General features: G+C 33.3%; 1 protein-coding gene across 1 annotated transcript in view; it reads left to right on the plus strand.

The window, feature by feature from the left end:
- The window catches only part of ROBO1 (roundabout guidance receptor 1), a 404,959-nt gene that overhangs the window by 303,484 nt on the left and 75,596 nt on the right, over positions 1-25,879 (plus strand). The window contains exons 7-9 of the mRNA XM_039237973.1: positions 14,486-14,494; positions 18,543-18,667; positions 21,457-21,628. Of these exons, the coding sequence (XP_039093904.1) occupies positions 14,486-14,494; positions 18,543-18,667; positions 21,457-21,628 (306 nt within the window). The remainder of the gene's footprint in view (positions 1-14,485; positions 14,495-18,542; positions 18,668-21,456; positions 21,629-25,879) is intronic.

Consider the following 25,879-nt stretch of genomic DNA (forward strand, 5'->3'; position numbering starts at 1 on the left):
AATGTCTTCCTCCTAGGATTGCTGTGGGTGATTCAGTGAACTAATAAATATGAAGTGCTTAGCACATTGTGTGAACCATTTAGATGCTCAATGAAAGAAGAAGGTGATATGAAGGAGGAGGATTAGGGGGAGGTCTCTTCAGTGATCTATCTTTATATGTATCAGAATAAAAAATTCATACAGGTTCAGTGCTCTTAGCTGTTTATCACTAGCTGCATAAAGGGTTAAGATCTGAGTCGTGTGTGTGCCTCCTAAAATACTTTATACAGACACACAATAAACACTTTTCAATAAACAAGGCTTCTATAACTGTGGTTTAAAATGTTAATTTTTATTCTATTTTCTTCAGGCAACATGGGTCAGTGAAGTATAATACATAAAAAATTCTGCGTTTAGTTAAAAATACTTTTTGTTTGTATTAATTAATGCATATTTGGTAAGTGTTTGCAACCCAAATAATAAATTTGGTCTTTTTGATTAAACAGAGCCATAATTTAAATGATATTGTTTGATCTTTAAACATAATTATTATCAATCCTGGTACATTTAATGCTGCCAAATTTCCTGATAGAAGGGTTATTATTGAAAACCTTCATAAATATAGTCTATTTATTGGAACAATTAACTGGAGATTTAAAAAATTGGATAGATGGCCTCCACTAATAGCTTCCATATAACTTAGAACTATAATAGTCTTGAAAATAGATCAGAAGGCATAATCCATTAAAAGAAATGAGTCTTTGCATTTCACCATTTCTGAGATATAAAATACAACTTTGAAGATAACCAAACCACATGTTAATCTCACACAGAGTAACATACGATGTGTGTGTGACATCTTTTTAATAAACCATTAGGTAATTATTTCAGAATGTAAATTTAGTAAAAGTAAAACAATATAGCTTACTGTGGATTTTGCTGCCAGTAGCAAGGGATAAACTTTAATAAACTTAAAAAAACATACTCTAAGAAAAAAGGCCTAGTTTGTAAATTTGTAGTTTCCCCAAATAGGGTTCACTGTGTTCAGCTTTCTATCAGCATATGAGATCTTTGTGTAAGAGTCATAATGACTTTTTAGAGCTCATGTATGATATCTAGGCTTAAAAGAAGTAATGAAAGACAAAACTGGGCTCTTCAGTCCTAAATTTCCTTTCTTTGATGTAGACCTCATTTAAATCATTTGTTGGAACAGTTTGCTTAAATTGCTGATTTCAGAAAAGCTGGCAGTATAATAGTCCATTGTTTCCGACCATTAACGTGGTTATTTGAGTCAAAGCCAAAACTAATAGCGTCAAGGGGCCTTTTTACAGGTTCAAGGTAGGTTTACGATAATCCCAGATCCTGGTTAAGGACTGTGATTTCATCAACATTTTGATGAAACACGTATTATAAGACCCCCAAAGCTTTACTTGATGACTTTGAGAGCCTTGATATGTGTGTGACACATTTGCCAGACTCTAACAAGGTATAGCAGACTGGTTCCTTGGGGAATGATTCTCCGTATCCCATGGCAATATCCATAGAGGTCCAGTAAAATCAGTAGTACTATAGTAAACAGTACTTTAGAGGGTAAGGAACATTTTATATGTGTATATTATATATATAAATAAAACATACACACACATCACAATGTTGTATTTACTTACCATCTCCTGTATATAACTATTGCTACTTCTAATGCTTAAGTCAAAGTCTTACTCAAAATGACTCCCTTATAAGATTGTCATGGCATTTTTGTTGTTTTTTGTTGTGTTGTCATTTGTTTTGTATTTAAAATACTGATTTAAAAAACCCATAGAAGATTTGAGGAGCTGATGAGAACAAGAAATTTGTGATTATAAAAAGCAGTCCCAAGAAAGACAGTGTGTGAGTGGAGACTTTTAAAGAATCAGTATTGCGAGCTGAGCTCTTTGTGAACCGACTGAAAGTAAAATGCCATCAGCCAAGAGGTTTAATGAAGTCCCACCACAGAATTTAACAAGAGAGTGATTTGTGAGAATGCCTCCCTCGCCTAGCTGTCTGATCCAGTGGCGTAAATAGGACGCCAAGCTGTACTCCTGCTGTTTTTTTTATACTGTTGGATTTGATTGAGACCCAGCAGCATTATGGCCTATGATTCCTTTCCTTTTTTTTTTTTTTTTTTTGTAGGAAGGATAAAGTAAAGAACTTCTTGTGTTCTCATATCCTTTCAGAAATAGCCATTTTAACCCTAATGACTATTGGAGATGTGACATTCTTTTAGATTTCTTTCATTTACTCATGAAGGTTTGGGTTGCTTTCAGTTCTTTCAAGCAAACTGGTATAAAATCTTAAACATTAACCCAAAGGAAAAGCATCCTCCACCTGGCCTTCCTACAGAGAATTGGAAACACTCTCTTAATGCGTGTGCCAAGTGAGCCTTTGAAGAAATAAGTACAGCAGTCAGGTTCAAGAAATAATTGATACATAAGATGATTCTGTGACAAATAATGACACAGCACCACCCGAGTAAATAGCACATCTTGGGCCTTCCATTATCTTCAGAGCTTTACTGTGATTTATTCATCTACATAACAGCTGGTGAGATTTTCTCATCGCCTAGCTATATGGATATAAAACTCAGCAACTGTCTTTAGGAACCTACGTTCTGAAATTATGGCATCTATTTGGAAATATGTAATAGAGTAGTATGAATCTGTACCCTCTGAATTACTCACTCTGAGAATGCATTTTGGAGAAATAAATTACTTTTTTTGCTCTAGTCATTGATGGGTAGCTCATTTTAAAACATTAGATCCATTGCTAATAATCTCACATAATGTTAAGACATGGAATTATTTTGTGCTCTTGTATGTTGTGTATCATTTAATGTTAAATAATTAATTGTGAGGCAATTCATATTGATATAGTCTATTTTATCTAGAATTATTAGGACATAAAGTGAGATAATTCTTATTTAAAATTTTTTAATGTTTGTTTTTTGAGAGAGAGAGAGAGAGAGAGCAAGTGGGGAAGGGATAGAGAGAGAAGAAGATACAGAGTCTGAAGCAGGCTCTAGGCTCTGAGCTGTCAGTACAGAGTCCAACATGAGGCTCAAACACATGAACTGTGGTATCATGACCTGAGCGAAAGTTGGGTGCTTAATCAACTGAACCACCCAGGTGCTCCTGAAAAAATTATTATTTAAAAGAGAACAATCAGGGGTGCCTGACTGTCTCTTGATTTCAGAGTTGTGAGTTTGAGCCTCGTTGGATGTAGACTTCATTTAAAAATAAAAAAATATTTTTCAAAAATCATAAAAAGAATAATTGTTGACTATTTGACATTAAGGGCACTTTTTTTTTTAAATGATAAACCCAGGCACCCATGGGTGACTCAGTCAGTCAAGCATCTGGCTCTTGATTTCACCTCAGGTCATGATCTCAGTGTTCCTGAGATCTAATGCTGCATTGGGCTCAGTGCTGACAGCACCAAGCATGCTTGGGATTCTTTCTCTCTGTCTCTCTCTGCCCTTCCCCCACTCATGTTCTCTCTCTCTCTCTCTCTGGCTCAAAATAAAGAAATATACCTTAAAAAAATAAAATGTTGAACCCAGTGATAAATTAAATATGTAAGATGATTGAAAATTGGATATTTTATGCATTCCTGTGTATTGATTTTTTATTCTTTGCTGTCATTTTAAATATTTTATAGGTAGGCACTGTGTTATTTATGCTGAACAGCATATGTTCTTGTACATTCACACATCATTTGAGCATATTCCAAACATCAGGGTCATCATTAGAATCATTACACTTTACAAATATGTGGCAGCTGGTGTCCTTTAAATGTTATTTCAGTAATTTGAAAACATAATATGCTTCTTTTCGTTTTGTTTCTAAATATTTGTATAAATATGAAGTTACTACTTTATAATCTCATGCCTAGAGTTTGCAAAACTGATTAAAATACCATGAACACTTTATTTGCTTCGAAACTATTATTCTCAGGACTTGATAAATAATGTGCAGTGTAAACACACCTATAGAAAATATTAAAATAGATATAAGACAAGATACAGCTGAGTAATTGCTTTATAACAGATTTATGAGGGTGGGAAAATCCATAAATGGTTGTGAAAGTTAGCTTTAGCTTTAGAGCATTTATTTTGTGTGGTCAGTGTTGTTAGGTGCGAACTTAAAGCATTGCACGACTAAAACTGATAGATATGACCTTTTACAAAACTGCTTTTAAAGTTAACTTTGTGGATGTTTGAGTCGCTATCTCAGCATTCTTTTAGGTCATTAGTAAAGAGATGAGGTGGGCCTCTTATGTTTTCCTTATGCTTTCTATTTCCCCAAAATATACTAAATTGAAAATATACTAAATTAAAGAAAGTTTGTCCTAAGTTTCTTGGGAATAAATCTTAAGTTTTAAACTTTCTGGGCTACATTGAGGACATTTTGAATATTGAACAAGGATGGGGACTTAAGGCATTATTTACTTTGGCTCTGTTTTACAGACGAGGAAACTGAAGTCAGAGATGTGTCTGTTATACAGCAAACCGTGACCATGTCATTTGATACTTGACTACGTGCATTTGGCACTTACCGTAGTCATCCTAAACAGTTGAATCACATCACTTTTCAGAAATGAAATTGGCTGTTTTGACATTGTTTTTCTTTTTTCTAAAGATTTTTTTTTCCTTTTTTTAATTTTTATTTTTGGAGCTTGAGCTCACAACCCCAAGATCAAGGGATGCAGGCTCCACAGACTGAGCCATTAATTTTCTATGAAAATATAAAATATAACCTGATATATTTTCTCCTCATAACCTTACTACATGTGTGAAAGCTGCTCACATATGAGAAGAATACTTATATACCTATGTTAATTTAATATATTAATGCATGAATTGTGTATTTAAATAATTTTGAATTAGAGGATAATCGACATAAGACATAGTAGTTTCAAGCATATGACAAAATGATTTGATATTTGTACATATTGTGAGATGATCACCATAAGAAGTCTAGTGAACTTTTGTCACCATACAAAATGGTGTATGCTTATTATTGTTATTAATACATAATATTTGTTTTCTTGTAATGAGGACTTTTAAGATTTACTCTCTTAGCAAATTTTAAATATAGTAACTATGGTTGCTCTGTTGTATATTACATCCCCAGGTCTTATTTATCTTATGGAAATTTGTACCTTTTGACCCCCTTCATCTTTTTTTCTACCTCTTACCCCTGCCTCAAGCAGCCACTCTGTGCTATAAGCTTAATATTTTTTTGTTGTATGTTTGTTTTAAATTCCAGGGGCGCCTGGGTGGCTTAGTCGGTTAAGCGTCCGACTTTCGCTTAGGTCATGATCTCGTGGTTCATGGGTTCGAGCCCCGCTCAGGCTCTGTGCTGACTGCCAGCTCAGAGCCTGGAGCCTATTTCAGAGTCTGCGTCTCCCTCTCTCTCTGACCCTCCCCTGCTCACGGTGTCTCTCTCTCTCTCTCTGCTAGAAATAAATAAAAATATTTTTAAAAAATTCCATATAGAAGTAAGATCATACACTATTTGTCTACCTTTCTTCTGACTTATTTCACTTAGCATAATGCCCTCAAGGTTCATCCATGTTGTCTCAAATGACAGAACTTCCTTACTTTTTTATGGCTGAATAACACTCAGTTGTATACATACCACATTTATTTATCCATTCATCCAACATTGGTCACATAGTTTGCTGTCTTATCCTGGCTATTATAAATAATGCTGCCGTGAACATGGGGATGCATATATATTTTCCAGTTAGTATTTTTGTTTTCTTTGGTAAATACACAGAAGTGGAATTCCTGAATCATATGGTAGTTCTATTTTTAATTTTTTTGAGGAACCTACATATTGTTTGGTATAGTGACGTTCCAATTTACATTCCCACCAACAGTGCACAAGGGTTCCCTTTTCTTTACATCCTTGCCTTTTTATTAGGCAGTTGTTATTTCTTATCTTTTTGATAATAGCCATTCTGGCAGGATGAGAGGATATCTCACTGTGTTTTGAATTTGCCTTTCTCTGATGATAAGTGATATTGCTTATCTTTTCATGTGTCGGTTAGTCATCTGTATGTCTCCTTTAGAAAACATCTATTCAGATCTTCTGCCCATTTTTTAGCCAGATTTTTTTCTATTAGGTTGTATAAATTCTTTATATATTTTCAAAATTAGCCCCTTTTCATGATTTCATGATTTGCAAATACTTTCTTCTATTTAGTAGTTTCCTCTTCATTTTTCTGAAGATTTTCTTTATAAATAATGTCTTATTAAAAGTTATTTGGTTTAGGTCATGGGGCCAAAACAGAACCAAAATTACATTAGAGTAAGGATTAACTATTTTAATACAGAAGTCATGCAATGTAGTAAGATAGAGGGAATACTTTAAGAGCTGAATAGACCTGAATTTCAATCCCTCATTTCTTACCTGAGTTATGACCTTAAGAAAGCTACTTAATCTTGGAGCTCCTGAGTGGCCCAATCAGTTAAGCGCCCAACTCTTGATTTCAGCTCAGGTCATGATACCATGGTTTGTGAGTTTGAGCTCTTATATCAGGCTCTGCTCTGACAGTGCAGAGCCTGCTTGGGATTCTCTCTCTCCCTCCCTCTCTGCCCCTTCCCCACTTGCTCTCTCTCTTTCTCTCAAAAATAAATAAATAAACTTAAAAAAAAAAAAAGAAAGTTACATAATCTTCACTTCCTCCTTTTGCAAATTAGCATATTGAGCACTTTCCTGCAGAGCTGCTACAAGGGTTTCTGGTGCATGCTCTGACACACAGCTGACACTGATGACTCTTAGCAAAGGTGTAGATGGACTATGTAATTTATGTGGGGTAAACCTGGTTCATTCTGGAGAAGATCTTTGTTTAAATGGTCAGTTGAGTAATTTTATCTTTATACCATTATGTACCCCAACTCGAGACCTTTTATGAAATATGCCATTTGAAGATAGGCTTCCAAATTTTCAAATTTGGCACTTTCTATATACACTTGAGCACTTTCTATATACAAAACAGTATGCTGGATGCTATAAAGGGTGCACAGATAAATAAGACCTGGAACCTGTCTTCATATTATAGCTAGTGAGGAGAGATATTCACAAATAGAAACAGTATTAGCAGAATGTAAAAAGTGGATTTGTAAAGATATAGATATGCCAGAGAGAAAGTGCTTTCAGTCAGGCAGTGGGAACATTATTGTCATGTGAATGTTCTCAACTTGTTAAGTTCTAGAGACATAACGGCAAAGAAAATAGTTAAATGCTTACCCTCATAGAGCCTATAGGCTAGCGTGAGAGATAGACAGGTACAGAATAATCATATAAATGTATAATTTTAAGCTATAAGTGCTCTGGGAGGAAGATTATGGCTGCTATGGGAATATATGGCATTCTGATAAGATTTAGCATCAAATTTAGAGGGAGTTTCTGGATGATGCATTTTTGGAGCTGACAGCTAAGGTAAATAGGAATTAAATACATAAAGCAGAGGGTGGGTGGGGAGGGGATCTTGAGATACAACATAAACAGAACCAGAAGATCATGCATGGTATGCTCAAGGACAGAAAGAAGGCCTATGCAGCTACGTTAGGGAGATGAAAGGGGTCAGGTGATATGAGAAGACCTTGAAGAGTCACATAGCAAGACCATGTTAACAATTTTGTTCTCCAGTTTAAGTACAGTGGAATCATAATGAATGATTTTAAGCAAAAATTTACTATAATCAGTTTACTTTATTTTGGATTTGGTTTAAGCACTCTGACCATATTTGTGCAATTGGATTGGAAAAAAATCAAGGCGGTAGTTCAGTTGAGCACTGTTGAGTAACTGGGGCCAGCGTGATGGCAACGGAGCTAGAAAGAGGGAATGGACAAATTGGTACAAAATAAAAGCTATGGAATTTGGTAATGACTTCTAAATTATTAGAAGATGGAGCAGAAAGATACAGGTTTCTGGCTTTCTAAATTAATTTAGGGAATATTATTATCAAGTTATGCTCCTGAGATCCTATGTCCTGTGACACACACATTGTCAATAGATTACCAGGGAGTTACATTTCCATCTCAGACTCTTTAGTATGCAGATAACGAAGTTGCACCATTTAATAACTGCTTTTCAGAAAAGTGGGGCCTTTTTTAAAAAATGAAAGGAAAAGGGGAAAAGTATTAACTTTTTCCAAGTATCTATGATACATCAGATGTTTTGCAAGTTACTTTGTATACATGTGAGGGAGAATAATTATTCAATACTGTTCTGTAAAACTTTCAAATGAACAGATAATGTGTAGCGTGGTTTCTCAGCCTGCACACTCTTAGCATGGGAGACTGGATCATTCTTGGTTGTGAGGGGCTGTCTTGTGCATGATAGGGTGGTTAGCTGCATCCATGGCTTCTCTCCGCCAGTTGCCCCTTCAGTTGTGACAGTCACAATTGTCTCCAGAACCGGTGATCCACCAATAATGCAAGATGGTTGAGTGAAGGGGAAAAGTTCACAGTATTTTATGTATCTATTAAATATATTCTAAAAATGCCCCTCTTAATCACTCCATTTTTATGTCTGAAAAGTTGAAAGACATAATGACAGGCTTTTAAGTTAAACTCAATCTTTTCCCCCAAAAGGAATCACACCTCATATTAAAATATCCTTAGTGTTTTTAATTGTTAGAGATATTATCATTCATGAGTATCTATGCATATAATTTCTCCGACATAACAGTGACTGGGTTCTGTCAGTTCAAAGGTAGATAGCTTCATTACTTGAAAATTTCAGTGTTCCTCTGTTTTAATAAAAATGTGTCTCTTTCCCAAAGAATCCTGTAACTCATTATTTTACTTCATTCATTCATATCCTTCTGGATGTGGTATTTACAATTCTAGTCTGTCAGATTTATTAATTGAGCCCTACTATTCAAAAAGCACCATATGAGAGAATGGAAAAAATCCCATCAATTTAAAGATTGATAAGAATTTAGTTACTAATGATGAAAACTAGTATATGTGATTAGCAGAATTCCATATAGCACATTTAAGAAAGCTGCCCTTCTCTGATGTTTATTAATAGGATTGGTTGTACCATAGATACATTTGCTTAACCATGACATATTTTATAGCATCATTCTAGGAGTTTAGAATACTTAAATTATTTTAGATTCAAATAACTGTCATTACATTTCAAAACAATTAATGTAGCCCATTGCTAACAATGAAGATAAATCTTAATACTTTATATAACTCATAAGGATAAACATGAACATATTTACTATTATGCTTCAAAAATTGAGATCTTGGTGTGAATGTGTCAAAATCATATTGCTGTGTTAATTATGCAAGTATTTTCTTGGGATTTCTGCAATCTTTTGGGTTTATCATATGAGCTATAAAATAGTTCATCAACTTAAGGTAATATTAACTGAAAAGAATATTTTTGAGGACATTTTCTAGTAGAGTACATGTTTGTATATACATAATCTGAAGGGAAAATATTGGGAATATTTCCCAAAGGGATATATCCATTGTCCTGTTTTGTCTCTGAATTTCCATACTCTTAAAATCATAGCATACAAAGCACTCTAAGAGTCAACTACTCTATTCCTTTACCAGACAGAGTTATAGCTAAACTGTGTGGCCAAATGGAAATAAATCCCATTTTTAAAGACCTCTGGAGACATCACAGTTGGCAACCAATTCATGGTTCAGTGACCTTTACTGTTAACTGCTTCTTTTCTATACTTTCCCTAAGTCACTCATGCTATTATTTAGGCCCATTATCTTCTTCTCTTCTGGCCTAAGTAGTTATCAAGATTGGCTACTCCCTGTATTTACTAGACCTAATCTAAAGACTTAAGTATCTGACAGCTACCTCTTTTTCTCAGTCAAAAAAAGAAAAAAGAAGAAAAAATCTCTAGCTTCTGTATATTTTTTCAGACATTTATCATCTGACTCTTGTCTCCTGTTTATGAGAAGCAGATAAAAGAAATCCTCCCACTTTCTCTCTCTCCTTTCCTCTCCTTCACCCTTCTTCCTTTTTGCCTTCCCTCTTCTCCCCTTCCTTCCCCTCCCTCCCTCCCTTCCTTCTTTCCTTCCTTCTTTTATTGCTTCTATTTTTGTTTCTCTTACTTCTCATTTATACCTAAAGATTATTGTTTGATCAATATATATTCATAAAAGATTTTAAAGTAGTTCAATAACCTGGGATCCTTTGATGTCACATTCAAAAGAGGAAGAAATTCTCTTATTCTAAGTGTGTGTGTGTGTGAGAGAGAGAGAGAGAGAAAGGCTAATTTATCCCAAACATTTTTAAAAAATTGTTTTTTTTTAAAAAGTATTAGATGTGTAATATTTTAGGTCTTCAGATATTTTAAATTTTAATTATGTAATTGTATACTTCGTATATATTATGCAAATTATATATTTATATATTAGACTTTATATAACTCTCCTTCATGCCACCCAGAAAATATAATCTAGGTGGAAACAGTGTGCTTTTTATATAAACTCAGCCTTGTGGCACATTCTAATCTCTAACCCCTTTCCAACTTCCTCCAATATATAAAAAAAAAATTTAAATATGTTACTGAAGATGGAATGTCATCTGCATATGTTGCCATGTTTAAAAAATAGCAAGTTTTAATCTCTTTAAAATATTTACTTTTTAAGTTTGCTTTACTTTCTACTTAATGTATTTACCATAAAAGTAATTGTGTAGAAATACTGTTCTTATTTTTCAAAGGAGTATTATTTTTTCAGTTTATAATGACTTCATGTGATGAAATGATTAAAATTTATTCACCTTTAACAGATGATCACATTACTTTCTCTCCCAAAAAGACGAACTTTTCAAGAAGCTTTAAGCCTACTGTCTTCTTACCTGTTAGTTGTCTATGTCTTTTTTAAACTGTAGCTAATTATTCTTAAAAGATTTTTTAGTGTCATGAGGAATTACTTTAGAAAGTTTTTAAATGTAGGTAATAATGGTTTTAGTGGTGATGGTTTTAGGTTAAGTATTTTATGACAGTTTAAACGTAATATCAAATTCATTTTATGCCCTAGTGCATATACTTCTCCCCAAACCAGTTAACCAGTAGGAAAATGTATGCAGACTTGAATTTAGTGGAAAAGCCTGAAAGGCAGTCTTTGGTTAGTCATCTGTGACCTTGAGAAAAGTATTTAACAATTTAGGTTCCCATTTTCTCATGCAAAAAGGATAGGGTTAGACTGATAAGTTCTAAGGTCACTTCCAGTGCTAACATTTTATAGTTTTATTGTTTTATTGGAGATGGAGACAGTCTTTTCCTTTCTTAACAAGAAAAGGGAGTTGGGGTAGAGGTGCTTCCAGACTTTAAAGTAGAAAGAAGAGAAGTTGACAAGAGTTAGGGAGTGTAGGAGAGAGGCCGCCTATAAACCAGACTTCAGAGGATAGTGAATGAACATGATTCAAATTACTCTGCTTTTTTCGGATTCTTTCTGGACATAACTAACTGGACAATAATGAGGCCCTGATTGTTGTATGGAAGGTCACTGCTGTCTGTATGGAAAGAAAATTCTTTAACCTGTCCCTGAGAGAAATACGGAGAAAGGGGAAATCTGAGAAAAAACTTAAAGAAATTTCTATCATTTATTCTTGAACAAACAAAGTTAAGGATGATGACTTCTTTCAAGTGACTCAGGGGGTTGTATATGGAAGATGTTAATGGCATTGATTTGTTTACAGAAATTAGAATAAATAAAAAGGGGTTTAAATGCTGACAGGCAGGTTTTCATTTAGGTAAGAGGCACCGTTTCCTGACAATCAAGGTTGTTAAAAGCTTAAATGATCATTCAGGATAGGGTCCTCTCAAAAACCTCTGGTGCTTTGGAAGCTTCTGTTAGATGTTCTTAGGTAACTTTATGAACTATTTTCCAGTTATCATTTGTCATTAATATGATATGCAAACACATCAACTCTAAGTTACTGACCACATTGGGTTTTAATTGATGAAAATTAATTCAACTCCTGTGGCTTGATTGCTGGTAACACTTACAAGCAAGGAAAAAGACACTTTTTAAATTTTAAATGATCTGCTTTGTAGTAATTTCCTTGTTTCTAACACATTAGATATTTTTGAGATGTTTAAGCAATTTTAAGTAACTAAAAATATGACTAGGAAATCTTTTAAGACTCATTCCTGTAGTCTCTTGACTTTAAATAAGGCTTGATTTTAATGGTATCCATCTAATATTAAATTTATTTTCACAAGTTATACCATAAGATAATTCTATACCGTTTAATTTTTTTAAACAAAGTTCTATTGCTATAGTCTCTCAGGTTCTGTCTCTTGTAGTTTCTAAATATTGTTTCCTGTCACTTAAAAAACACTAACTTTAAGGACTCAAAAGTGTTCCCAAGTCCAGTCCACTCTGTTTTCAAATCTGGGTCACATAGCATAGTGATTATGCCTGAGTAAGTTGGGTAAAAGCTTTTTTTTTTTTTTCCTTAACTTTTCTTGCCTGAGTGCATGAAATATTATGCTTAATTTTTTTTCTTTAGAGTGAAAAAGAAAAACAAGTTATTTTACTCATGAAGGAAACATATGTTGAAATGTGTTTCTTAGTTACCTTTAAATTTTGTATATGTGGCAGAACTAGGGAAGAGAACTTTTGTCTCTATTTTGTTTCTTTTTCTTTTTTATAATTATTTCATATTTAGTTTAAAACATACATTTTTGGGGCGCCTGGGTGGCTTGGTCGGTTGAGCATCTGACTTTAGCTTGGGTCATGATCTCGCAGTTCGTGGGTTTGGGCCCCGCGTCGGGCTCTGTGCTGGCTGCCAGCTCGGAGCCTGGAGCTTGTTTCAGAGTCTGTCGCTCCCTCTCTCTCTGACCCTCCCCTGCTCACGCTGTCTCTCTCTCTCTCTCCTAGAAATAAATAAAATTAAAAAAAAAAAACATACATTTTTATCCTTCTGCACAGATTATTGATCATGCCCATAAAGCAAAACCAAAGCAACATAAGTCCAGCTGGAAGATACTACTTCTGACCATACATTGTACCAAAGTGTCCTAAGATTACATCAGGCGCTTGAGCACCCCCACCCCTTTCTGGTGTGTTATCTCTTTCCTTTGTCACACAAATTAAGGAAATGTAACTTCGGATTCAACCTGAGAAGTGACTTGAGAAAGTTGCTTATAGTCTGATGGAAGTTGTTTGTTTTGTTCTGTTTTGTTTTTGAACTGTCACTATTTTACAGTTATACTATTTCACAGAAGCAGTGCTTGGCATAGTTTCTGTATTTATGAGATTGGAATGGGGGCACTTGGGTGGCTCAGTCAGCTGAGTGTCTGACTCTTGATTTTAGGTCAGGTCCTAATCACAGGGTCACAGGATTGAGCCCCATATCGGATTCCACACTGGGGGTGGAGCCTACTTAATATTCTCTCTCTCTCTCTCTCTCTCTCTCTCTCTCTCCCCTTATCCCAGCTCTCCACCTCTCCCCCATGCTCTTTCTCGAAAAAAATAAACTACAGGAATGTATATCAAGTCAAATTAACTTTGATTTACTTAAAGACACAGGATTTATTTGAATAAAATGTATTATAGCTGTATATGGGGCTCTTATGGAAAAGTTTTGCATTTGGCAGTTATTACCACTGTTTCTAAAAGGATAAAACAAAACAATCATTTTCCAGTGTTTAAATTGTATGTTACACGAGCTTCCTATATTAAAATGCCCAGTGTTTCAGCCATGTGAGCAGGTAATGACATTATGACTTTATTAGATAGGTTTATAAAGTTTTGCCTGTTTTCACGTGTTCACATTTTTCTGTGTCTTCTCAATTAAAATTCTGCAGGAATTTGGGTGTAACACCTTTTAATTACTTTGCTCCTCAACCTACTGTTGGGGACCAGAAGCACATGAGTGCTTGGTAGAAATCTCAGGTCATACTCCTGACCTATGGAATTATCATTTGTATTTTAAGCAAGTCTTAGGGTGATTTATGTGCTTATTGAAAAGTATAAGAAACACAGATCTAATAGAATATCATTGGTAGCATGAACCTTTTAAAAGTAATCTGATGGTAGAGTTGTAGGACTTAACACTATTTTATCTTTGATTAAGATGCTTGATTTCTAATCTGTGTAGAATTAGCAGTTAATATTTATTATGTTTTTAAACCCATTACTTATGTAGTTATCTAACCTGGTCATCTGATACCAAAATGTAGTCATCGAAAAGTGTTTTATAATTGTATAGCTATCATCCATTGTAGCTCTGTCATTTAATCATATTAGAGATTTTAAGATTCATTTCTATTTTTCTTAAATTATTCATGATGATACTTAAAATGCTAACAAATATTCATTCATGGAGTGTATGAGTCAAATATTAACATGTTCTTTATTTTACTTTAAAAGAAATATCATTGTTAAGTCAAATCTTAATACTTTTTGTTTCATTTCTGTTTCTTTATTTTTATTTATTTCATGTTTTCTTTTTCTTTGTTTTAGTTGGGTCTGGTAAGTTGACATTTTATTGGCCATCTCCTAATCACCGTGTCACTGTGACTGGAACTTCTCTTCCCCTTTCCATCCATACCCTTCCATGTCCTTCAACCAATCAGCCTCCATGTTTCACTTGTCATTGGCCACAAAGACAGACTGCACAGAATAAAGTCTGCAGGAAGTATGGGTAACTGTGACAAAGAGTAAAGGTAATGGGGTTGCTAACTTTATGTATTGTTAAATGATGTGTGATCTGCATCCTTTTATTTTTTTCTCTCCTTAATTGTGTGATAAAATAAGTGATAGGACTGTACCATAGTTAAGTATTTTTCAATTTATATTTCATGAGATAAACAGAGAGGTGCCCAGAGAACAATTTGGGGTGTTTGTTTCATTTAAAATATGTTTATAAATTCATGTCGGTCTATCTTTTGTAACTATTGTTCAGTAATTGTCTTTAGGAGTCCTCTTGGCGAAAAACCTTGCACTTAAGGCTGTTCGCACTCATTTCCATTTCTATGTGTCAGATTCATTTCATTTTTATGTAAGAAGTAATTGCATGATGCTTCCAAAATTTAGCAAAGTTTGCTCTGATAAAGTTGGCCTCATGGAAGTAGTTGCTAGGTTTCCAAGTCCTTTCACGACAAGTATGTTGGGGAAGGTACACTCACCGTTTAAAAATTCTGGAACACTATTTTTGAAGTTTTGCATGAGGTTGCTAAGTAGTATGCCAGGGAGTAATTTGACCCTAAGAGAATGTTCCTGTTTTTTAAGTTAAAAAGCTATGCAAATATTATAAAGGTGTTCATACTAACATAGATAGAATGTATTGTTCAATAATGGTGATGCAGTAAGGGACTATTTGAAAGAAATAGTTTTCTATATGCTAACATATATACAAATATATATATAGATTAATATTTAAACATAAAAAATAAAGACTAGTGGATAAAAATGGAGGTGAATATTTATATAATTTATTGCTTATTATAAAATCTGTATTATGTAATTTTATTGATAGAATAACAAAATTGCATAACCAGATTAGACCAACTGTCAACAAAATGGAAAAATATACCTAAACATATATGAAAAATGGATAAAATTTTCACCTAACAATAGTTCTTAAAAATAAAAAGGATAAGCATAGGAACACCATATTCCCAACAAACAGGATATCAGTGACAAGGTAATGTGAAGATAAATGTCTAATCTCACTAAGACAAAAAGGCTCATTAATAGGAAATTCCATTCTAAGTTTTAACAAAGATGTTAATGTTCAACGTCTGAGAGGTTTGGGAGGAAAATGTCCTATAGGGGAGTTGTCGGTTGAAATAATCTTGGATATAATTGGGAAGGATGTTACTGTCACTACAGTTTTTAATAGTGAAAATTGGAAACAAATGCAAATTTAAAAGCAATAGATTGATTAAATAATTTAAGGTAAATTTGTATACGGATTATTAAACAGTTATGAAATGATATTTTGGAAGAATATTTTAAATCACTATGGTCTAATTTGCATGGTTGAATTATGGGTAGTTTTTCTTTCTCTCTTTGCTTGCTTAATTTTCTAAATTTCTAATACTGACCATATATGACATTAGGAGCATGGTTATGTATTTTTTAATTATACCAAGTTTGAATGTAGCCTTTGAAAAATATCCCAACATTCTATCATAAACATCAAGTAGCTGGATGCGATGAATGGCCTTCTCAGTCTAAATAGATAGATGATGATGATAGATAGATTGATAGGTAGAGGCATCTTTCATCCACTTAAATTTTTCATGGAGATATAATTCCATCTGATATTTAACCTACGTGTAGAAAAGGATTTTTTAAAGTTATGTTTCCAGGAGCTATCTTGTGGCTGACGTCACTGTTGATGTTGGCTCGAGAGTATGCCTGCAAAATATAGTAAATTCATTTCCAGGCAGATATCCTGTGTGGAAGGATTGCTGCGGGAGAAATGTAGTTAGCATAAGAGTCTGTATCCCTGGTTCCCAAAGAAGTCTTTGAGGTTTGAAGAGAGCTGGCATTTTATAAAAGAAACATGGGTTCTGGCACACGTTGTTAGACATGCTTCTGAGTTTAGGAAAGAGACCACCCGAAGTTTATACTTGTCTGAGTGGTTTGAACATTTATATTTTCCTACTCAAATTCCATGCATATTGGAAAGTCATATTCTCCCACTCATTTAATTATTAATCATTTGTTTTCCCTTTATTGAAACAAACCAAACTCTCTTCTGGATTTAGTTTATAATCTACTTGATCCTTTCAATTTCTTGATCTGATTTCTACCTCGATTATTGCAGCCCTTTACTAAGGAATCAAAATGCTCCTGCATGGATATGTATGGAGGAAAATCCCCAAGCGATGATACACATGTCTGTTATTATACCTGGATAATGATAGTGTTTGCTAAATGCATGAGTAAACCACTCAATTACAATCAGAGTTAAAAAAAATTATAAGCTAGAACTTCAGTGTTACCAAATTGAACCTAAACTATATCTCCTAACTTTGTATTTTCCTCCCTATAAGTTATAGGACATTTGAAGGCATTTGACCTGATTTTTTAGGTCTCCTATAATTTTCTAGTTAAATGGTATAATTTCTACTAAACCTCAATTAAAAATAAGAAGGGAGTATGGAAGAAATCACACTAATCTAGAAGTTAGGAGATCTAATTGCTTTCTTCAATTTTGCCACCATGCAATCTTCAGCAAGTTCTGTTATATCTCTCTTAAAAAAAAGGTTTTTACTTCAAATGAGAGATTTACAAATTTATATATAATATATATTATAAATATTTGTTTATATGTCTTAGATGCAATTGCCTAGAAAATATTTATCAAGAGAAAAGTACCTATTTCAAATCCTCACCTTCATTAACAAAGAAGTCATGTTCTTATGTCAAAAGCAGAGTAGCATTTGTGGACATAATCTGAATATAATTTTCAATTCATAGTCACTTGAAGGCATCATTCTAAGTGACTGATAGGAGTAACTAAAAGTATTTTCAAAGAAAAGGTTTAAAATAATGGAGCAGTCTTCAGAAGTAGATTAGAGGAAAGAACCCTATCCTGTATAAACTGTTAAATGTCTGGCTTGAAATGTTCACTTCAATTTGAACTGAGACAAGAGAGGAGAATAATTAGGTGTTTCAGACGGCTGATAAGAAATGAATCTGAAAAGTGTAAACAGTAGGTAAAAAGAGTTACATTCAGTGCATATTTTTCTAAGCATAAAGCACAGCCCTAAACAAGCTTTTTTTCCCTCCGCCCAGAAGCGATTCCATCAGCACGCACACCTAGTGTTTTCAGCTGCCACTGCTCTCAATGTAACTGACACAATTTTCTGACACTCTATTTACTGCTGGATGAAGTGGCCATTTAAAGTCTGTATAAATCAAACAGTTTGGACAAAGCTGGCAGTATTTAGAATGTCAGGATGAGCAGATGTTTCAAATTTGCTCTCATTTCCATATATATTCTGTTTGAACGTGCCCTTGCCTATGTAAATGAAGGAGGCATTTGACTCAACTATTGCTTTAAATTCATTTCTAGTCAAGTAATTGGACTGAAGATTCTAAATGGTTATAATTTTCATGGTAGCATTTCAGGGGCTTTTGAGTTAAATTAAAGTAATTTTAGGGCCTGCTTACGTCAGGGGGTCCTTGTGTATATGATTAAAGTCCATTCACCTTTAAGCAGCTCTAAAGGAGAAAAGACACTTATTCATACAAATTGCAGGTATACTTTGAAAGTAAAGGGTCAAATTGCAGCTCAAGACTTATTTTTAATGTGGAGGTTAACCTCAGAAGGTCAACTAATAAAAAAAAAAACCTCTTAACAAAAATCTTTATTCTGTTCTATAAATATGCACTTAACAATTTAGCTTCGATTAAATTAAAGATGAGAATGGGTACATTACATGTCATAGTGCATAATGAGTCGTATAGAATAATGGCAGCACTTGGAATACCAGCAGACTGTCTCCATTAGGATAATCAGTACATGTTTTTGACTCACTGTATTTTGTTTCGTCTCCTTTAGAACCTCCACATTTTGTTGTGAAACCCCGTGACCAGGTTGTTGCCTTGGGACGAACTGTAACTTTTCAGTGTGAAGCAACTGGAAATCCTCAACCAGCTATTTTTTGGCGAAGAGAGGGGAGTCAGGTAAGACCTTGTTCTTACATTTCAGTCAGCAGAGGTGGGTGTCTTGTATGTAAGAAAAACCAAAACATTATTTAGTCATATAGTTGTTATTTTAGGAGAACTGAAAATTCTCGGAACACCCTAGAAAACTTCAATAATGAGAGAGAAGACAAAATTTCATTCATTGCTATTATTCTGAAAGCAAATTTTCCTGGGGCGCCTGGGTAGCTCAGTCAGTTAAGCGTCAGACTTTGGCTTAGGTCATGATCTCACAGTTTGTGGGCTCTAGCCCTGTGTCGGACTCTGAGCTGACCGCTCAGAGCCTGGAGTCTACTTCAGATTCTTTGTCTCCCTCTTTCTCTGTCCCTCCCCTGCTTGTTCTGTGTCTCCCTCTCTCTCTCAAAAATAAAATAAACATTAGAAAAATAAGCAATTTTCCTTGCCTGGTTTTGGTACATAGGGTGATATATAGCATGATAATTATCATATAAAATTTACCTTTATTTCCAAGTCAGCCACATAAAAAATAAACTATACTTTTTCTCAATGTAATTTAATTAATTATCATTTCTATTATTCATATATCTGTAATGATATGTTAAAAGAGATTTACACACATTTAAAACAGAGATGGTAATTATTCAGTGCAATTTCTCTGAAAACATCAGGAAATCTCAAGTGTCTTCTTCACTTCTGTATGTATGTATATGTGTGTGTATAAAGATATATAGAATATCAACTATATATATCAATTTATGTGTGGCAAAGATTCATCAAGCCATGTGGTAGTCTGTTTAACTTAGATGTCATGTTAAATATAGTTCAGTATATTCTAATTCTTTGAAGACTATAATCTGATTGTGATTTGCTATCTAATCCCATTCTCTAAATATTTTACAAACCACAATTTTCTCTACACATTGAACTACATTGTAAAGATCTATCCTCTTACAAACTCTAAATTCACTATTGGGCTTCAGCTTAATAAAAAGGAAATTTTGAAATAATTGGAAACTTTAAAATAGTTTTGAAATCTAAGTCTTTTTTTCTCATCTCTTATTAACTTGCCTTAACAAAAGAAGCATTTCCCTTTGCTTGTTTCTGATACTTACAAAAAAGATTCACATTCATTTTTAATACTTATTCCCAACTTCTTTTATTTTTTGCCATGAATTGTTCTACTGTATTCATATGAAGTAACATATAGGTAGTTTACTGACTTCACTCACTAATCTTTCATAGGCAATGCATCAAATTCACTTTTGTTTTCATTTTCGTAGGCAAATATTAACTTAATTACAGTATGTAGACCATCATTTGAGTTATAGTACCTTTGTTGTTTCTAACACATTCCATTTAGCCTCAAAGACTAAATTTGCTAATAGCAAATTATAGCAAGAAAAATTAAAATATTTTAGTAGAGCAGAAAGAATTGAAAGTGTATTATGTAAGAGAATCTATGTAATGTTAATAGAAAATCCACTAGAACGTCTTCTCAACAGAATAGTATTCAAATGACTCATTTAGTTATTTAAATAAATTATTCATTAAGTTATTTAAACTCTATATCAAACCTTGAAATGATTTTGGCTTGGTTTGGTTTAATGATATAACTTACTAAAAAAATTTTAAAAACTATGACAGCTTACTTTTCCCTAATATTTTATCATTGGACACATGTTCATGGAATAGCAGATAAGCCTTTATAAAATTATATATTTTAAAAGGCAATGAAACTTCTATTTATTTAAATTTTTTTGTGTTTACTTATTTATTTTGAGATGGGGGTACTCATGAGTGAAGGAGGGGCCAAAAGAGAGGGAGAGAGAGAATTCCAAGCAAGCTTCACTCTGTCAGTGCAGAGCCCCATGCATGGCTTAATCTCATAGAATGGTGAAGTCATGACATGAGCCAAAATCATGAGTCAGATGCTTAACCGATTGAGCTATGCAGGCACCCAAAGGCAAGTAAACTTTTAAAAAGGAACAGCTTTATTTGGTTAGAAGAAATCTTGACTTTATTTATTTCATGAAGTGTTAATTTCCCATGAAATATACACACTCTCTCTAACAAGGGAACAAATTTTGGTTCATAGTGAGACATTTGTACCATAAAATAACATCACATCTTGCATTGACTTTGTATATAAGATGACTTTCTACAGAAATAAAACTCCATTATGAATTCTTAAATTTAATATTTGAATTTCAAAATAATCCATAATGGATATGTTTCACCATCTAACAAGAGAAGTTAGAAACTATGTACAGTTTGATAGAAGTTACTGAACTTTTATAATGGACAGACAACAGCAACACTTTTTATGGTGCCAGAAAAGTATCTTTGAACCTAATTTGTCAATGTGCTTAAATTTTAATTTTATTTATATATTAAAAGATTTAGTGTTTATATTCCTAACAGTCAATATATAAAGCAAGCTTTTTACTTTGTTTTGATTAATATGTAAAACTTTTAACTCTTTTGATACCTACTACTTTTTATATCTAGTATTGTTTGAAATTGATAATTGCAAAAGCACGTATCAACATTTTGAATTTATTTAAATTTTAAAATGATCCTATTTAAGACTAGGTCATTAAACTTGGTGTCTATATCTGTGTGTACATATATATATGTGGATATGTGATAAAAGAATATTTAGCTTATTTGTGTATATATATGTGTGTGGTGTTCATGTGTATGTGTATGCATTTATATACTGTTTATAAAAATTTATGTATATATGCCAAAATATTGGAACTTCGCAATTAACCTGTTATTATTCTTTCCTCCCAAATACTGGGTTCTAGAATCTGCTTTTCTCATATCAGCCACCCCAGTCAACCAGCCGTTTTTCCGTCTCCCAGACTGGTGATCTCACCATCACTAATGTCCAGCGATCTGATGTTGGTTATTATATATGCCAGACTTTGAATGTTGCCGGAAGTATCATCACAAAAGCATATTTGGAAGTTACTGATGGTAAAGTATTTTATTTCCAAATAATAAAGTTTGGCCTATTATCTAAAGAGAGTGCCAGTAAATGTATTTATTTTCTACTGTGTATTCTTTCTGACCACAGTTTTGGCCTAAAGCTAAAAACGATGTCAATACAATGATGAGGTCTAAAATAATTCTTATTTTAACTTGGCATATGCTATAAATTTTTAACATCAAGTCAGATCCATAAAAGCATAATGATTAAACAAGAAGTTTATGGTTAATAGCTGTATATAGGAGTGTTTCCTTGTTTTAGAAAATAAAGTTATTTTTAAATCTCTTAGTGTTAAATATCCTCTTTTCCCCTACAAAATTAAGGAGATAAAATAAATTGCTGATAAGTCCAACTCACAACTGATTATAAGGAACAAGTTTTCCTTAATAATATGATTTTGTCTTATTGATCAGTTCCCTTAAACTTGATCAATTAGGGGCACCTGGGTGGCTCAGTCGGTTAAGCGTCAAACTTTGGCTCAGGTCATGATGTCACGGTTTGTGAGTTTGAGCTCCACCTCAGGCTCTGTACTGACGGTTCAGAACCTGGAGCCTGGAGCCTATTTCCATCTCTCTGCTCCTCCCCAGCTCGTGCAATGTCTCTCTCAAAAATAAATAAACATTTTAAAAAATTAAAAAAAAAAAACAAAACTTGACCAATTAATGCCAAATGCATATGAAGACACCTTGATGGAGAAAATCTTCAAAACATAAGATGGATAGTAATAATTTGAGAAGAAAAGAAAAAATTATATACATATAAATATATAAAAACACATATACACCTGTGTATATACATATATACCTAAATATATGCATATTTATAATAGAAATAAAATATACATACATATATAATATTCTTTTGTTGCTGCATAGCATTCTATTACATAAATAGCTCACAATTTATTTCTGAACTCTTCAATTGATAGATTGCTTTCAGTTTAGAGCTTTTATTAGTTAATAAAGCTAAATATTCCTGTACAAGTCTGTAGAGGGGAATTTACACTCAGTTATCTTGGTTTGCCCTTTGACAGATGAATGTACCCATTTTTTTCATTTTCTCATATATTCTAGACACAACTTTTTATCAGATATATGTTATAAATATTTAGTTTTAGTAATTCTCCTAATGATTTTAAGGCTTAAATAACTAATTTTGATTAGGACCAATATATTGTTTTTTTCTTTTTTAGTTGAGCTTTTAATTTTCTATTCTACCTTGAGGCTATGTACACGTTCTCCTTTGTCTTTTTTTAGGAGTTTTATTGTCTGTACTCTAAGATTGAAGTTCTTAATCCAGTTTTAATTATTTTTTTGCATATGGTGTAAAACAAAGGTCAAAATTCCTTTCCCCACATATGTATATAATTGTACCAGCATCATTTATGGAAAAGACAGTGATTTCTTTGCTGAATTACTGTGGCAGTTTAATCATAATTCAGATGAACATGAATGTATGGGGCTGATTCTGTTCTCTTTATTATATTCCATTTATATATTTATGCCAGTATATATGGTCTTATGGGTAATGTAAGTCCTCTACTTTGATTTTTGTTTGTTTGTTTGGGGCTGGCTATTAGAATAGGTTCTCTGCATCTTATAAATTTTCAAATGAACTTGTGAATTTTTACACACACACACACACACACACACACACACCCTAAACAACAACAAATTTGAGATTTTAATTTTGATTTCACTTAAATTACTGAACAGTTTAAGAGGAATTAACATCATAACAATCTTAGTCTTCAAATTTAGGGCAATGGTCTATATTCCACATATATATGTCTCAATTTAGTTAAATATTTAATTCAACAGTGTTTTGTAGTTTTCAAGGTATAGATCTTCCATATATTTTGACAGACTTATACTTATGATATTTTATGATTTTTGATATGAATGCCTGTATTTATGCATATAAATTTTGATATTTTATTATTTGAGGCAAGATGTACAATTGGTTCTTTATATGTTAGCCCTGTATCTAGCAACTTGCTAAATATACTCATATACACTAGTTTATAGGTAGGTTATTTTGAAATTTCTACGAACAAAATGTGTCAGCTGCAAATAAAACCAGTTTACCTCTTCTTTCCAATACTTAATAATTTCTATTTCTCTAACTTGTCCTGTATTGCCTGTAATCTCTAATAAAATGAATAGAGTTGGTGATAGTAGAAATATTTTTCTTGATCCTAATCTCAGAGGAAAAGTAAGAGTAATATTAGCTAATTTTAAAGATAGCATTTTGAAATTTAAAAAATCTGGAAGAAAATTTTATTTTATTTAAAAAATTTTTTTAAACATTTTTAATGTTTATTTTTGAGAGAGAGAAAGAGAGAGACAAAGCACAGCAGGGAATGGTGCAGCCACACACACACACACACACACACACACACACACAAACACATACACACACAGAATCCAAAGCAGGCTCAGGCTCTGAGCTGTCAGCACAGAGCCTGACATGGGGCTCAAACCCACAAATCATGAGATCATGACCTCAGCCAGTCAGATGCTTAACCGACTAAGACACCCAGAGACCCCAAGGACAAAATTTTTAAAACATTAATCTGATTAATTGATTTCTTAGTACTCAGGATAAAGTTTATATTACTTCAGATGCTTTACACTTTATGATCTGACTTCTGCCGCTTCCGCTCTGAATGCTGTATTTGCTCACATGCCCTCATTTTATTGTGTTTGCTATGCATTTCTTTTACCTGAAGACTTCTGCATATGCTGTTTTTACTGGCCTGAAATTTCGCTTTCTTCAAGAAACATTCCCTAACTCCTTAAATATGAGCATTCTTCACCCTGTCATCTATACAAAGATTATATCCTATACTTTTCTCTTTATTTTCTTGTATTCTTCATTAAAAATTAATTTCTATAAGAGCAGGGCCCATCTCTGTCCAATAAATATATACTCAGTATCATACTACCAAAGTCTGGCACATGGTACATACTCAACAGATAATTAAAAAAAATTTTATATATTTTATTTATTTCTGAGAGAAATAAATTTATCCCCTGCGTGAGCAAGCAGGGGAGGGTCAGAGAGAGACGGAGACACAGAATCTGAAACAGGCTCAAGGCTCTGCGCTATCAGCACAGAGCCGACACGGGGCTTCAAACCACAAACTGTGAGATCATGACCTGAGCCAAAGTCAGATGCTTAACCTACTGAGCCACCCAGATGCCCCTCAATAGATAATTTTTGAATGGATGAAACATGGATAGAATGAACAGCTAACTCTTGGTTAAGTCAGAATTCAAGATTCTGATTGTCTCATTCCGAAGCACCAACTCTTACCTCTCTGCTGTGATGCATATTATATATGTATTGGCTCTAATGAGTTAGAATGACCTAAAATGTTTCTACAGTTTCTTTCATACATTATTGCTATTAAAGAGTGGTTACAAAGACCATGTAATGAATTTGATAATGATCAATAAAATCAGTATGTAGAAATAGAATGCAGAATTGCACAAGTATTTAAAATTTCAACTTTATATATACAAACAACTTGTATATACAGGCAGTATACACATGTATATACATAAAAAATGGCCAAAGAAAACTATGGTAAGATATTTTCAAGTATTTCTTCTTATTCTCATTGATAACTGAAAGCAAAACTTTCTACAATCCATCTGACATGACATTATCATGAATTGCTATATTTATGAGAATTAGTCAAGGATAGCAACTTTTGCTAAACTAACACAAAACAAAAACCTAACACTAATGTCCTAATTCATTTTACAGTCTCTGGGAAGATTTAAGGGGCTTTCTGTGTGCTTTGTGGTGGTACTGTATTTTGAGTTTTGTTTCCTTTATTTGGAATTCATTGCTATGGTGCACACAACTTAACAAGTATGTACTCATTCTTCACAGGTGAAGTATTATTTTTGTGAGTGCTGGCAGCATTAGTATTTGCATGTTACCAAATGAAATCAAGAATATAGCTAGTAGGCAGAATACTTTCTGGATGCTATTTGAATTTAGCTTCCTGGTCTTTCTTTATTGTTTGCAAACAAAACAAAGACAAAGGTAGAATAAAATACACTGAGAATTTGGTGGAGTAGCAAGTGTCTTTAAAACATTGCTCCTCTGTAGCTGTGGTCTATCCCAAACAGCTTTTAATTCAGGAACACAGAAATTCATATCACCTATTTAATTGAAAATATTTCCTTGATTAGTAGGATGTAGCAAAATTAGCTAATGGACCA

This window comes from Hyaena hyaena, unplaced genomic scaffold, assembly GCF_003009895.1.
Source record: "Hyaena hyaena isolate Hyena2069 unplaced genomic scaffold, ASM300989v1 scaffold_132, whole genome shotgun sequence".
In the NCBI taxonomy this organism is placed as follows: domain Eukaryota; kingdom Metazoa; phylum Chordata; class Mammalia; order Carnivora; family Hyaenidae; genus Hyaena; species Hyaena hyaena.